The sequence below is a fragment of the Rattus rattus genome, chromosome 7 (genome assembly GCF_011064425.1).
Source record: "Rattus rattus isolate New Zealand chromosome 7, Rrattus_CSIRO_v1, whole genome shotgun sequence".
Classification (NCBI taxonomy): Eukaryota; Metazoa; Chordata; class Mammalia; order Rodentia; family Muridae; genus Rattus; species Rattus rattus.
This window is the reverse complement of record NC_046160.1, coordinates 64,240,143-64,256,043: the sequence shown is the minus strand read 5'-3', so window position 1 is coordinate 64,256,043 and position 15,901 is coordinate 64,240,143. Positions and strand designations below refer to the sequence as shown.

The 15,901-nt window shown below is 37.8% G+C and overlaps 1 protein-coding gene across 1 annotated transcript; it reads left to right on the top strand.

Annotated features, from left to right (window-relative positions):
- Nucleotides 1-10,515: 10,515 nt before the first annotated feature.
- LOC116905027 (ATP synthase F(0) complex subunit C1, mitochondrial-like) lies at nt 10,516-10,914 on the top strand. Its single transcript, XM_032907707.1, has one exon. It carries the CDS (start codon nt 10,516-10,518, stop codon nt 10,912-10,914), a length of 399 nt encoding a protein of 132 aa, XP_032763598.1.
- The last annotated feature ends 4,987 nt before the right edge of the window (nt 10,915-15,901 follow it).

The window sequence follows — 15,901 nt, the reverse complement described above, 5'->3', positions numbered from 1 at the left end:
ATCAACAGCCTGCTCCAAAATGTTAATATCCTTCACTAAGTCACAGGATGTTACTAAAAGCCTTCAAAGTATTATTTCATAGAAATGTTGCAATTATAATTTAGTCTACATTGATGAGTAAAAGTTAAAGGACAAAATTGATTAATTGAAATAATAAAGGGTAAAAACATTGATGACATATGTATTAGTCAGTGTTCTCTATAATGAAAACACACACACACAATTAATTAAAGTGACTTACAGGCTGTGGTCCAGATTCTTCAACAATTCTGTAGATGTTTCAATACTCTTAATCTGCTCTGTGGTTCCAGGGAAATTCTAGAGAGCCAGCGATCTTCAGTCTACATTGGAATGCTGAAGACATAGTTCTAACAGCAGTGAAGGAATAGATCAACAACAGGATAGATGAATCTACTAGTAAAAATAAGAACAAGCAGACAAAAGGCAAAAGCTTCTTCCTTCAATATCTTTTTATTTTTGCCCCTTGAAGGATTGGATCTTCCTACCTCAAATGATGTAATCGCAATAATCCTTTACAGGCAGGCCCTGCTCCTTGACTTTTACTAGATTTCAGATGTAGTCAAGTTCACAACCAGGATTAGCCATAAAAGAGATCTAAAATATTTAAAATGTAAAAGGCATTGTTGATTTGAGATTATCCATGTTGACAGGCAAAGTAACAGGAGATAGATAGCTGAGTTTTGGCTAAATACATTGAATGTCAACATTCTTTTTAAAAAATTACTAATATGACAAACACAATTAAGTTTCCTTTTAGATATGAAACTTTTGACTAATTCATCTAACAATAACTGATGAAGTGAAAATTCAGTAAAGCAAACATACAGCAACTATAGTACAACTGTGCCTTTCCTGCTTATCAAAGAGCCTAATGAAAGAGTCGAAAGGCACTCATTTGCTCTAAAATGCATGAAAAAGCATTAGATACTTTATCTAGCAAATATAATCTTTTAAGTAAAAGAGGTTACCTGGTAAATTTGATTTTGAATACTTAAGGAATAACATAACCACACATGGCAGCATACTTGAAGAATACATGAGAAATTAATATCAAAATAAAGAGTCAATGACAATGAACATTCTCATCTGTCAAATGATTTTACAAGGCCCAACACAAACCAAATTTAGAACTAAAACTAAACTTCCATCACTTATGTCTGCTTTGCTCTTGAGAATAAATTTGAGTTAGACTGGAAGATATTTCAAATGTTGTGGTGTTAAGCTAGGTTCTCAGTATGCTGCTGAGACTGACTGCCAATTCTTCAGCTCCAGGGAACCTTCTACCACAGGCTTCACGCTAACTAGAGTCACAGGTGCCTAGCATCATGTTCAACTGAGCCTGAATTTTAACTAGAAGATATACACAAAGATGTTAAAAAATGAAGCTCACCATCAGGTAATTGTCGAGGAATAAAATGGAACATGATATTGGGGCCTTCTGATATTCCAGCAAGTTTTATTATATGCTTGTCTCCGACATTTCAGCTACAGAAACAAACATACACTCTTTAGATCTAAATCAGTAGAAACTTTAGTAAGTCAGTTAAGTTTGTGGTGAGCTGTATCAAAATCAATTTCTAAAGTCTGTCATACTTACCAATCTTAAGAAAGGGCTCACAGAAGACAAGTGAACAGAGAATGTATAGACCCCTCAAGTGAAATCTACAGGAACCTTCTGCCAGTACCAAGGAAGGAATTACGCAAGTACTAACCGATAATAAAAGCTTCTAATTCAAAGCTGAATTTGGAAGAGGGACTGCAGTGCCAAAGGGTTTTAAACGATCTATTTGAATCATTTGGGAAAACATTAGAATTTGTTTGAACCTAACCATCCAATATATCTTTTGGGAACATTTGTTTCACTTAGTCACAGTTATATATCTTAGAACTCTTCAAAAGAGCATACAGTCATGAATCATCATTTAATGATGAGAATGTATTCTGAGACATGCATCATGAAACTGTTTCATCTTGTGGTAGGTATAGTTACATCAATCCAGATTCTGTGTCCTATTATACACCTAAGCTGTACAGTACTGCTTATGTCTCCTAGGCTGTAACCTTGTACAGCTGATTAACATGCATTACACAATGGTAGGTGGTGACATATCTAAATATAAATAAAAGGTGTAGTAAAAGTATTGTATAAAAGACTTCTTTCATAAAGGACACATACAAGTAATGGGTCCTCCAAAAGAGAAAGATGTTCATGAAGAACACAGCTTAACATAACAAACTCCATTTTGATTCCATACCATTTTATAATTAACTTGCACTCTGAACAAGTAAGCTATTGAAAAAAAAAAAAACCTTGTTCCAAGAACCATGCTAGCCTGGCAACATCACAATTCTCCTGAGGAAATGACCAATCCACCCCTAACAACAACCAATCAGTTCTTAAGGGGAAAATACCTACTGTCTTAAAGTAGATTGATTAAGCTAGCAACCATTGTTCATACAAGCCAATAGAATTATGCCAGCCAAATGTCAACCAATCATGTAGATGCCAAGTTGAAAAGTCCCTCATCCTGCTACAGCAATCATGATAAATAAGCAAGGCTGGTACCAGCTCATGACCTTCCAAGCTTTCACTGTGCTGGTGAGGTTGGAGGGTATGAGTTGGGGCTTGAATAAAGACTCTTTGCCTTTGCATTTGAATTGGACTCCTTTTGGTCTGTGGAGTTCATAGTTGATGAGGAGTAAGTGAGTAAACCTGAAAGGTAAGACTATCACTGTCCCTTACTACAGATGTTACAATGAAACAAACAAACTATGATGACAGCAACAAAAACAAAAACAGCAAACAAAACAGCACTAACACAAAAGAACACATGAACAAATCTAACAGAGTGGGAAAACCCACAAATAAATCCAGATAACTATATCCACCTAACTCATCACAAAGTTGCCAGAAAAAAATACATTCAATAAATAACAGCTTCTTCAACTACTGGTACTGGGGATGCCTATGGAGGAAGTGTGGACTGTGGGGTTGGGCTTTGAGCCCCTCCTCCTAGACACATGAGAGTCAGTTTTCTCCTGTTTGTCTTTAGAGCAAGATATAGAACTCTTAGCTCCTTTAGTGCTATGTCTGCCTGCTTGCACCATGGTTATAATGGACTGAACCTCTGAACCTGTAAGCTAGCCCCAGTTAAGTGTCTTTTATAAGAGTTGCCTTTATCATGGTGTCTTTTCAGAGCAATGGAAACCCTAACTAAGACACCATCCAAATCTGAAAGACTGAAACTCCATCCCCCTTTCTCTGCTGGATTTCAAAGAACTAGATATGAGACCTTCCCTGGCTATCTACAGCTACACAATCTTGCACAAATTGTTCAGTTACATAGCTTCAATTTTCTCATGTGTAGGATAAAGGATGAAAAAAGTTTTGTGGTGAAATAATTTGTAATATGAGAGCTACAAACAGGCTTTTCTTGCCTATTTGTGGATATCTTGATGTAAAAAAGCATTCCACCTATAAATTAGAAAGCATTTTTTCTTCTTGCCCTTTTCTAGATGATAGGAATCATAAGACTGTTCTGTCTGCACCACATGTTAAAAATTACTTATTAAAAGTTCTTAGCACAGTGGACTCAGCACAATATAGTTATTAACAAAAAATCATTAGCTGTCTTATAGCTAGACCATAACACATGGGAATCCCAGGAAATTTACAAATTGCTGACTTAGTCACAGGTAAAAATAATAGCCATCCGGAATTGGTTAAGAACATGGGCTCAGGTACTGAAATTCCCGTGGCCCTTAAGAAGGAGGTGTTGGAATCACTCACCAAGCATTTACACAGAACATTCTTAGAGTAAGCAGAATTCCAACTTTAAAGGCAGGCTTGTATCAAATTACTTCTGAGAATCCACTATAGTGCCTGGAGTATATTCCCACAACGTATGTCTTCATTTTCCCCTCTTCTTCCCCCTCCTCCACCTTTTTCTTCCCAACCATATTAAATGCTAAGGCTGATTATGTCATTATTCCTTTTTATACCCTGAATTTCCTTACCACTCTTACTTCATGTGCAGTCGGCTGAACTACAACAATGTAACACATAGTTCTATTTCTTGCTAGTTCAGAATTTTGCCTACGAAACAAAACAATACGCAACTACATCTCATTGAACTCATGTTCTTATAAATTGACCTGTAACACCGCCTGGATATTATGCTATCATGTCAAGACCATTGCTCCCCGACACCGAATTCTTCTGTTTCAATTTCAGGCATGTCCATCATGTTTAGCCATATCTGACTTTATTCCATGGCACACTGAGAAAATTAAGTAGCAGCAGAATGCCTTATACATACCTGGATGTCAGCCACTATCTCTGTCTTCCTCTTCTATTCTTTTCAGGATTCTGCTCAGCAATTTGATAAATACTCCTTAATTTTGGTGTTGTTTAAACACGCTAAAATAATTAATTCTCATGGCCTTTGCAAAAAAGAAGTAGTTATTCTCCCTGGACTGCCCTTGCCCATTACTCATTGGTCAATCTCTAAAATTCTGCATGTGTTGCTCAAATACCAGCTTTTCTATGATAAACAAGATTCAAAAGAAGCCATTATGACTTTTCTCTCCATAAGTACACATGCCATGTGATTCTTTGCCTTGATTGTTTTTAATCATGTTACTATGGGATATAGTAATATGCAGTTGACTTTGGGTCCATGAAAAAGATACCTTTGTTATTATAATAAATGATCCTGCCCCAGACACAGAAGCCCATGTAGATGTATCTAACATTTTTACATTGTAACATGAGGTTGCCATGTACAAATCTCATGTTTGAGAATGATGCATTGGATTTTTTAATTCAATGTTTCTTTGACATTTTATATGTAGTTGTTATTGTGTATCCATATGTATAATGTGTGTGTGCTGTGGCACAAGTACAGAAGTGACACAAAAGTCAGAGGACAACTTGTGGAGTTAGTATTCTCCTTCTACCGTATCTTAAAGTGAGATTTGAGAAATGAATCCAGGCCAATAGGCTTGCATAGGTAGGCAATGAGCACCTTACCTTCTAATCGATCTTACCAGACCTCAAAATTTCTTAAGTAAGCTGACAATTTTGTGTTGGGCTACATTCATAATAATCTTCTGACACATGAAATCCACAGACCACAGGTTGGTCATAGCTGCTCATGAAGTGAAGTGTGCAAAATTCAATCCTATTGACCTGCAGAAGAACACAGATAAACTTCCTTCTCTTGACATCACTGTAACATTAACAGAACAAGGAAAAATTATAAACAATGACTTTGAAATTTCCCCTCCTTTTATCCACTTCCATTGGATTTTCCATGACACTAATTTATTTTGTTTATTGTCTCCATTCATACAGAATGTATACCCCACAAGAACAAAGGTTATCATCTGTCTTAATAAATACTAAGTTTGGAGTAGAAGCTTAGTAAATATTTGTTGAATCACTAAGCAAAATTTGACTATATTAATAAAATATTCATATTTCTTCCAGAATAATCAATCATTCATTTAGCTTATAAAACTAGATATCTTCTGTTTACAGGAGGCTAAGCTAGTAGAATTTTGAATGTGAGGTTACTCTGGGTTACCCAAAAAAGTTGAGACTATCTTGGAAGACATAGAGTCTGCTTCAAAATAATTAATAATAATAATAATAATAATAATAATGTAAGGGAAAAAAGAAGTGCAGCAGCAGATAAACATGTTGCCTGCTAAACCTGAAGATACGAGTTTGGTTCAAGATTTCATGTCCAATGGCTGGAAGGACAGAACTGACTTTTTTTATATATAATTTTAAAATATTTCATTTTCTTTTTTTTAATTTTTTCCACTTTTTAAATCAGGTATTTCTTATTTATATTTCAAATGTTATTCCCTTTCTCTGTCCATCACACCCCTAACCTCTTCCCCTCCCCTTCTATTAAGGGTGCAGAACTGACTTTCTTAATTTGACTTCTGACACCATGCACACTATGGATTCACAAACCACACAAAGATACACGGACAATAATAATGATAATGATAATGATAATAAGAGTAGATGTAATAAAGTTACTGGATAACTTAATCTTAGTTCTAGATGTATAGGTTTTAAAGATGAAGAATAGGGGACAACAATGGTATGTACTTGTAATCCCAGAACTCACAAGACTGAAGAGGAGGTCACCATCAGTTTGAGATGACCCTGAGCCACGTAAGTGTGTTACAAGCCAGTCAGGGATACAAAAATTGAGTCTTTGTCTCCAAACAAAACAATCTTTTAAATTCCTACACTTGAACATCATACGCAATAGAAATGCTAAATACTTCAGGCTTACCATGCATTTGGTATTCTAAGCATCAGTTTTATCACTCATCTGTTCACAGTGTAAAAACCCCTCCTTTAACCAAGAGGACACACTCATGTGCTGATGATTGGAAATGTATGCAATACTGACAACCTGGAAGGAACAGAACAGGTTCAAAAGCAAAGAGCAGAATCTGAAAGCTTGATCTTGTTAACCACAATGTCTCAAGCACTTCGATTTTAACCTTTGTGTATTCATAACATCTGACTATATCTAATTTTGTATTTAGCTATAGAAAAATATTCACATCAAATTAAAAACAGAACACTGTAAAATATGTGGCAAAAGGTCAGTATTTCTCCCCCAAGAAAAGTCTTATTTTAGGGCGGAAGAGGGAAGTTTATGGGCCCTCCCACCTTTTTTTTGAAGAAGTATTTAATTATTTTCTGTATATGAACACACTATGTCTGTCTTCAGACACACCAGAAGAGGGCATCAGATCCCAATACAGATGGTTGTGAGCCACCATGGGCTTGCTGGAAATTGAACTCAGAACTTCTAGAAGAGCACTTAGCAGCTGAGCCATCTACCAGGTCCCCTGCCCAGAAAAGTCTTAAAAATATAACTAGAGAAGTAGACTGATGTACGGGACAATGAGCAAGAGACAGCAGATAAAGTATAAAAGAGCATCTAAACATCGATGAGCAATCTTACTGGCAACTTTCCAGTAAGAAGACATAATAACAAAATGAATGCAAAAAAAAAAAGGAACCCATTCTTCTGCTGCACTCAAAAGACATATCTTGACATCAAAACTATATATTGCCTCATTATCAGAGATGGAGAAGGAAATTCCAAGCAAATGGACCTCAGAAGCATGTTGTTGTAACAATTTTAATATTCAATAAAGCAGACTTCAAACTAAAACTAATAAGAAGAGGTAAGGAAGGACATTATATCATATGAGGGAAACTCCATTAAATGAACATTACAATTTTTACATGAATGCACCAAATAGAAGAGTAACTGAGCTCATGAAAGACAGACAACTGCAGTTTAGATCACATGACCCTCTTTCACATTGATATTGGGAGATATAATACCACACTCTCACCGGTGGGTAGATCATCTAGACAAAATCTAAACAGTTACTAAAACTAACAGATATTATAAACGACGTGTACCTAACAGACCTTTACAGAACATTTCACTCAAACACAAAAAAATATACATGCTTCTCAACACATCATGGAATTTTCTCCAAAACTGAAAACATACCTAGACACCAAGCAAGTCCCAACAGATACAAGAAAATCCAAATAACACTCTGCATTCTATCTGAGGACTGTGGATTAAAGCTGGATAACGATAAACAGAAACAACGGACACCTTAAAAACTCATGAAAACTGAAAATATCACTACTGAGGGAAAAAAACGTTGTGAAAAAGCAAATAAGAAAAATATTAAAGAGTTTCTAGAATTGAATAAAAATGAATACTCTACATTTCAAACTTCTGGGACACAAAGAAGGAGGTTCTAAGGCCAAGTTCATACAGCACTAAGTGCCCACTTAGAAAACCAACTGCAGAACTGTCATCCTCACAACTTAACTGATGACCTAAAGATGGCAAAGTAACTGCATACACCTGGAAACTCTAGAAAAATAAAAATTACACCCCAGAACAGTAGATTGGAAGAAATAACCAAACTCAGGTCTGAAATCAATAGAATAGAATAAATATGTTATATTTATTAAATATTCTAATATATTATATTGAATATGTGATAATATAAACAAATAATAAAACAGAAGCAAAAAAAACAATGTAAAGAATTAATGAAACCAGTTATTGGTTCTTTGGAAAAATTAATAAGGTTGGCAAACCCTTATCCAGATTAACTAAAAGATGAAGAAATACCCTAATTAACAGAATCAGAAATGAAAAGGGGGGACATAACAGCAGATGCCAAGGAAACAGATAATTTTAAGTACATTCTTCCGTGTTCTAAAGAGTTGGAAAATATAAAAGAGATGGATAATTTTCTCAATAGGTACCACTTACCAAAATTAAACCATGATAAGATGAGCAATTTAAACAGAACAGTAACCCCTACTGAAATAGAAGTAGTCCTTAAAAGTCTCCCAACCAAAGGAGTCCCAGGGCCAGATGATTTTAGTGTAGAATTTTACCAGAGTTTCAAAGAACTAAAATTATTCTACAAAATATAAACAGAAAGGACTTTACCCCAACACATACTTAGCAGAGGTCTGTCTTGTCTGGCCTCAGTGGAAAAGAATGCACCTAATCCTGGATAGGGGAAACCCCAGGGAAGCACCCTCTCAGTGGTAAAGGAGAGGGAGGAGGGGGGAACAACTCTTGCGGGGGGACTAGGAGGAAGGCAACATTTGGAATATAAATAAATAAAATAATCAATACAAAAAAGAACATTATCCAATTCTTTTTAAGAAGCCACAGTTACCCCAATACAAAAACCAGAAAAAGACCCAACAAAGAAAGAGTTATAGATCAATTTCCCTTAAGAAAACAGATGCAGAAGTTCTCCATAAAGTGCTTACAAACAAAATCCAAGAAGACTTCAAAAAGGTCATGCACTGTAATTGGGTAGGCTTCATCCCAGAGAGGCAGCCATGACTCAACCTATGTAAATCGATAAATAGAATCCACCCCATAAACAAACTGAAAGACAAAACCTACGTGACCTTTTCTGTAGATGCAGCAAGGCCTTCATGCAGATGAAGATCTGCATGATGCAGAACACCCCTTCATGATAAAAGTCCCAGAGAGATTATGTGTACAAAGAACATGTCTAAACATAATAAGGGCAGTTTGCAGCAAGCCCAGAGCCAACATCAGAGTAAATGGAGAGAAAATCAAAGCAACTTCAAAAAATGTAGAACTCTTAGCTCCTTCTCTAGCACCATGTCTGTCTGCATGCCACCATGCTTCCCGCCATGACAATGACGGACTAACTTCTAAACTGCAAGCCATACCAATTAAATGTTTTTCTGTATGAAAGTGGCTGTGGGTTTGGTACTTCTTCACAGCAATAGAAATTCTAAGACAGAAGTTGGTACCAGGGACTGGGGTATTGATAGGGTGGACCATGCTTTTGTTTGGAGGAATATGGACTTTGGGACTTTAAAGTATAAAAGCAGTTAAATGCTTTAACCAGAATTTAATACATAAAGTAGAAGCTTAGAAGACGGTAGTGATGAGAGTATTGAACTGTGAGAGCTTGGCTCAAGAGCTTTCAGATGAAGAGAGTATATTTTTTAATTATTTTATTTATTTACATCCCAAATGTTGCTTCCCTCCTGATCTGCCTTCCCAGACTTCTTCACCCCCTACCTCTTCTTTTCCACCCCTCCTCCCGTCAGCTTCTCCTCCCCTTGGCCTCTGAGAAGATACTCCCTTTCCCCATTCTCCATCCCTGGGGCATACAGCATCTACAGGACTTGGGGCCTAGGGTCAGCCACTGTACGTTCTTTGGTTGGTGGCTTAGTCTCTGGGTGCTCCCAGGGGTCTAGGTTAGATACTATTGGTATTCCTATCAACATTTTTGACCCACATGAGGAGAATACTAACATATGGCCTATCCACCATTCTCGTGATATTTTGGTGAAGAATGTGCTTGCTCTCTGCCCTTGACTAAAAGTTCTGCCTAAAGCTAAATTGAGGAATTACAGATTATCAGTTTTGACAGAGGATATTTCAAAATAAACTAGAATTGACTGTTCTTTGCAGCTGTTAGTGGCCGGTCTTATCTAGATCTATAGGAAAGTAGAAAAGTAAGCAAGGAAAAATACAAAATATACACTTGGAAGAGAAAAGGAGCATCAGGAAGTGTAAATAGATGTCTTATGCTAAATGAAATAAAGGGAGTGGTGACCTCACAGCAAGATCACACCCTGTTAAGCTCCCAATTTATGAAAAGGAATTTAAGAAAAGTAAAAAGAAGTTGAAGAAAAGCTTAGAGCTGGTCATGGTGTCACACAATCTTATTCCCAGCACTGGGAAGGCAGAGGCTGGAGGATCTCTGAGTTCAAGGCCAGCCTGGTCTACAGAGAATGTTCCACGACAGGCAAGCTTAGGCAATGAAGGAAACCATTGAAAACAAAAAGCTGTTGAAAATGTATTTGAGGCTGGGTACTTAGACCAAGGGCCAAAGCTGCAAGATTGAAATATGCAGACCAAGGCACTGCTCATTTCTCCAGTTACGATCCGCTCCTGTACCAGGGGTCTAATCAGACCTGTGTCTGCCTCCTTCGTGAGTAGACCAGAGGCCCCATCTAAGAAGTCTTTCTGCAGCAGCCTACATCTCCAGGTGGCCAGACAGGAATTTCAGACCAGTTTTATCAGCGACACAGCAGCCAAGTTTATTGATGCAGGGGCCACCACAGTTGGTGTGGCTGGATCAGGGGCTGGCATTGGCACAGTGTTTGGTAACTTGATTATTGGCTATGCCAGGAACCTGTCTCTCAAGCAGCAGCTCTCCTCCTATCCCATTCTGGGTTTTGCCCTATCTGATGTTATGAGACTTTTCTGTCTGATGGTCGTCTTCCTCATCCTCTTCACCATGTGAGGCTCCCTGGGGTCACTCAACTGTCCATGAAGCTTTGACTCCATGCCAGTCCAGGTGCTGGAGTGTGCTGGAGTATGCTGGAGTGTCTTTAAACAACGTTTAAATAACAATGTTTCTTTAAACAATAAAAGAAAGAAAGAGAGAGAGAGAGGGAGGGAGGGAGGGAGGGAAGGAAGGAAGGAAGGAAGGAAGGAAGGAAGGAAGGAAGGAAGGAAGGAAGGAAGAAACATCAAACAACAGAACGTGGCACATTTGACCACATGGTTTTAGCTTTATAGTGAAAGATACAAGGAAAGGGCATCCTGCATGACTACAGAAAGCCTCTGAGGTTGGGCACATGCCTTGAGTGTCCCTGCATGAAGGCCTAGAGATGCCATTGGATGCAGCTGTAAAGAGCATGGATTGCCTTGGAGACCCCAAGTGTTGGAAATGCCAGTCATGGGTACCTGCTAAGGAAAGTTGCTAACAGGGAGTAGAATCAGCCCAAGAAAAAGGACGTGTGTTACAGTCAACAATGCTGAAAGGAGTTGGACATTTAGAGTGCTTTGGCATATTAGATATGGGTATGCAGAGCTTAAAAGAGTTTGCCCTGCTAGTTTTTGGTTTTACTTTTGGCCTGCCTGGCTACAGGAAATGGCCCCTTTAAGTTACATATCCACACTGCCATTCCTCTCAGACTCACACTGACTTACAGAATACTTCCCGATTCAAGGTCTCTGGGAACCCCACCCCTGCCAGCTGCAGATTTCCATTCATTCTCCTGGCCCTCTCTTCTATCTCTCATCACACCTGTTCTTGACCTTCCAGTTTCCCTCCCCATCCACTCTCACACCCATTGTCTCCCTCTATGTGTCTCCTATAGAAATTTTATTCCTCCTTCTAAGTGAGATTCAAGCATCCTTGCTTTGGTCTTCCATATTGTTTAACTTCTTTAGGCCTGTGAAGTGTACTTTATACATGGGTATCCTGTAGTTTATAGCTAACATCCATGTATAAATGAGTATATACTGTGCATGCCCTTTTGAGTCTGGGATAGCTTACTAAGGTATTCCCTAGTTCAATTTATTTGCCTGCAAAATTCATGATATCCTTGTTTTAATAGCTAAATAGCATTCTATTATGTAATAAACCACATTTTCTGTATCCATTCTTTGAGGGAAGGACATCTGGGTTGTTTCCAGTTTCTAGCTATTACAAATAAAGCTACTATAAACATAGTGAAACACATTTCCTTGTGGTATGGTAGATCATCTTTTGGGTATATGACTAAGAGCAATAAAGCTGGGTCTTCAGGTAGAACTATTTCTACTTTTGTGAAAAAACACCAGATTAGTTTCCAGAGTGATTGTATAAGTTTACAATTCCACCAGCAATGGAGAGAAGTGTTCCTCTTTCTCCACATCCTTACCAGCATGTGCTGTCACTTGAGATTTTGATCTTAGCAATTCTGATGCCTGTGAGAAGGAATCCCAAGATTATTTTGATTTGCATTTCCCTGATGACTAAGGATGTTGGACATTTCTTTAAATGCTTCTTGGCCATTAGAGATTATTCTGTTCAGAACACTTTGTTTAGCTCTGTACCCCATTTACCCTTGGATTTTTTGATTCTCTGATGTCTAAGTTCTTAGGTTCCTTATATATTTTGGATACTAGTCCTCTGTCAGATGTAGGGTTGTCAAAGGTCTTTTCCCAATCTGTAGCTGCTGTTTTGTCCTAATGTCTGTGTCCTTTGCCGTACTGAAGCTTTTCAGTTTCATGAGGTTCCATTTATTAACTGTTGATCTTAGATCCTGAAGCCACTGGAGTTCTATTTAGGAAGCTGTCTCCTGTACCAATGTGTTCAAGGCTATTCCCCAATTTCTGTTAAACTAGATTTAGCATATCCAGTTTTATGTTGAGGTCTTTGATTCACTTGGACTTGAGTTTTGTGCAGGATGTCAAATATAGATCTATTTGCATTCTTCTACATGCAGTGAGATCAGCAACATTTGTTGAAAATACTTTGTTTTTTCCATTGTATAGTTTTGGCTTCTTTGTCAAAACTCAAGCATCCTTAGGAGTCTGAGTTTATTTCAGGATCTTCAATTCTATTCCAATGATAAACCTGTCTCTTTCTATACCAATACCATGAAATTTTCATTACTATTACCGTGTAATACAGCTTAAGATCAGGGATTGTTATTCCTCATGAAGTTTTTAATCTTTTTTTCTCTTTTTTTTTTTCTTTTTTTCCGGAGCTGGGGACTGAACCCAGGGCCTTGCGCTTGCTAGGCAAGCACTCTACCACTGAGCTAAATCCCCAACCCCGAAGTTTTTAATCTTTCAGGACTGTTTAAGTTATCCTGTTTTGATGTTGTTGTTGTTTTGTTTTGCTTTGTTTTGTTTAGTTTTGTTTTGTGCCGCGCCCAACCTCGACCAGCAAGGAAGACGCGACCACAGGAGATCTTCAAGCAGTTTTACTCAGGAACCTTGATACAATCTTCTGACTTCTGTCTCTTCTGACTCTCTCTCCCCGGGGAACGCCCTGCACCACACTTAAATAGCTAGCACTGGCCAGTCCTAGTGGGTCATGTAGATAGGCTGTCACTATGCAGAAGCTAGCAGGCCAGGCAGACAGCCAAATAAGAACTTGTTTACTGCAAGGAGCGCTCACCATTGGGAGGGTGGAAGGCGGAAACCAGCGCCATCTTTGAGGCAGCTCTCTACAGTTTTGTTTTGTTTTTGTTTTTCCATATGAAGTGGGGAATTGCTTTTTCAACAACTGTAAAAAGTTGTGTTGTAATTTTGGTGGGAATTGTATTAAATCTGTAGGTTGCTTTTATTTAGGTGATCATTTTTATATGTTAATCCTACGGATTCATGAGCATGGAGATGTTTCTGTCTTACAATATCTTCTTCATTTTCTTTCTTCAGGTACAGATCTTCCACTTCCTTGGTTGGAGTTATACCAAGATATTTTATACTATTTATGGGTATTGTAAAGAGTGTTGTGTCCCTAATTATGTTCTCAGCCTGTTTATTGTTTGTATAAAGGAGGGCTACTGATTTCTTTGAGTTAATTTTGTATCCAGCCGGTTGGCTAAAGGTGTTTATCAGTTGTAAGAGTTGCTATCATGAAGTCTAACTCCTTGAACTCATAAGCTGTATATATACTTCTTTCATAAAATAAGTAAATAAATAATCGAAGTCTGAAGTCAACAAAAATGAAAGCTATTTTAACTGGCTTGTCAGCAAGAATATATATTTCTAAAGCTAGAGAGATGCCCAGAGGTTAAAAACACTGACTGCTCTTCCACAGTACCTGAGTTTGATTCCTATCAGCCACATAGTGGCTGACAATCTTCTGTTATTCCAGTGCAAGTGTATCAGGAACCCTCCTCTGGCCTCCCCGGGCACTAAGTATGTACACAGGTGGTGCATAGACATACATGTAACCAAACTACCTATAAAAGTAAATTAAATATAATAATAAAGTTTTTTACTGACAAATTCCTAGGCCATGTCATATGAAAAGTTTGCCTGATACTTAGACTCATATCGCATAGAAAGATATGTCATGTCCGCCTGCTGAAAGACAGCTACATCACCTTCCTAGTGTTGCTTCTGTTGCCTTGATAAAAAATAATCCGATAAAAACAACCTATGTGAGAAATCTGTTTTCCTTCCCAATTCCAGGTTATAGTTGGTGATCCTGGGGAAATCAGGACATCAAGAATTTGAAACAATTACATTATATCCACAGTCAAAAAAACAGGGAGAAAAGGTGAACCTTCTTATCAGCTCTCTTCCCTACTCTTCAGGCTCCAACCCCACTGCAACAGTGCCACCCACTTTCAGGCTGGAAATTGCCACATCAAGTAACACATTCAAGATTGCCCCACCCACTGTTCGCCCATAAAATCTGTTCTATTTCCCTCTCCCAGGGAGATCCACGTGTACTCTGTTACCAGTTCCTTCCCCTATTCCTAGCTTGTTTGCCTCTGCAGGTTGTAGCTTTGTTATCATTTACTTAATGTCTAATGTGCGCTTACAAGCAAATATGTTTCATATTTGTCTTTCTGTGTTACCTAACTTGGGATGAACTTTTCTATTTCCATTCATTTTCCTGCAAATTTCATGAACTGGCAGAGTAAAACTTCAATATAGGACCTATAGGTTATTTCCAGTTCCTGGTTATTATAAATTCAACAGCAATGAACTTGGTTGAGTAAGTGTCCCTGTGGTAGGATGACGGGTCCTTTGAGTATATGGCCCAGAGTGGTATAGCTGTATTTTGGTATACATCCCATCTTTCTGAAGAATTGTCACATCCATTTCCATAGTGACAATACATGTTTGCATTCCTGTAGGGTTTATTTTATGTAACCCTACCTAAATGGAGTTAAAGATTCTCTCCAGAGGTCTGGAGAGATGGCTCAGCAGTTAAGAGCATTAATTATTCTTCCAGGTCCCGAGTTCAATTCCCAGCAACCATATGGTGGATCACAACTATCTGTAATGGGATCCTGGGCCCTCTTCTGGTGTGTCTGAAGACAGCAACAGTGTACTCATACATAAAATAAATAAATAAATAAATCTTTTAGAAAAGATTCTCTCCAGACTTTGTATCATGGGTACATGCTTGTTCGTTCCAAGAATGGCCCCTGCATATATCTATCGATAAGTTCAGTAATTAAAATACAGAGTAGGGCTGACAATATCATTGGACTTGATGGGAAGAGAGAGATACATCTCTGGATTCAGTGCTTACTATCTGTCCATGGACTTGGAGAATATATTTTAAGACATCATTTTCACAGAGGATGATAATTTTTTTTTTACTAATGATCACCTGTTTCTTTTAGAAGATTATGTGGTACATTATGTAGTATGCTATGCCCCATGTAATGCTTAAAAAAACTGAAAATGAAGAAATGAAAGCATATGGGTTTTCTGTGTCCTGTAACCAATACTATATTCTCAGTACTGATAACGCTGTCTGACAT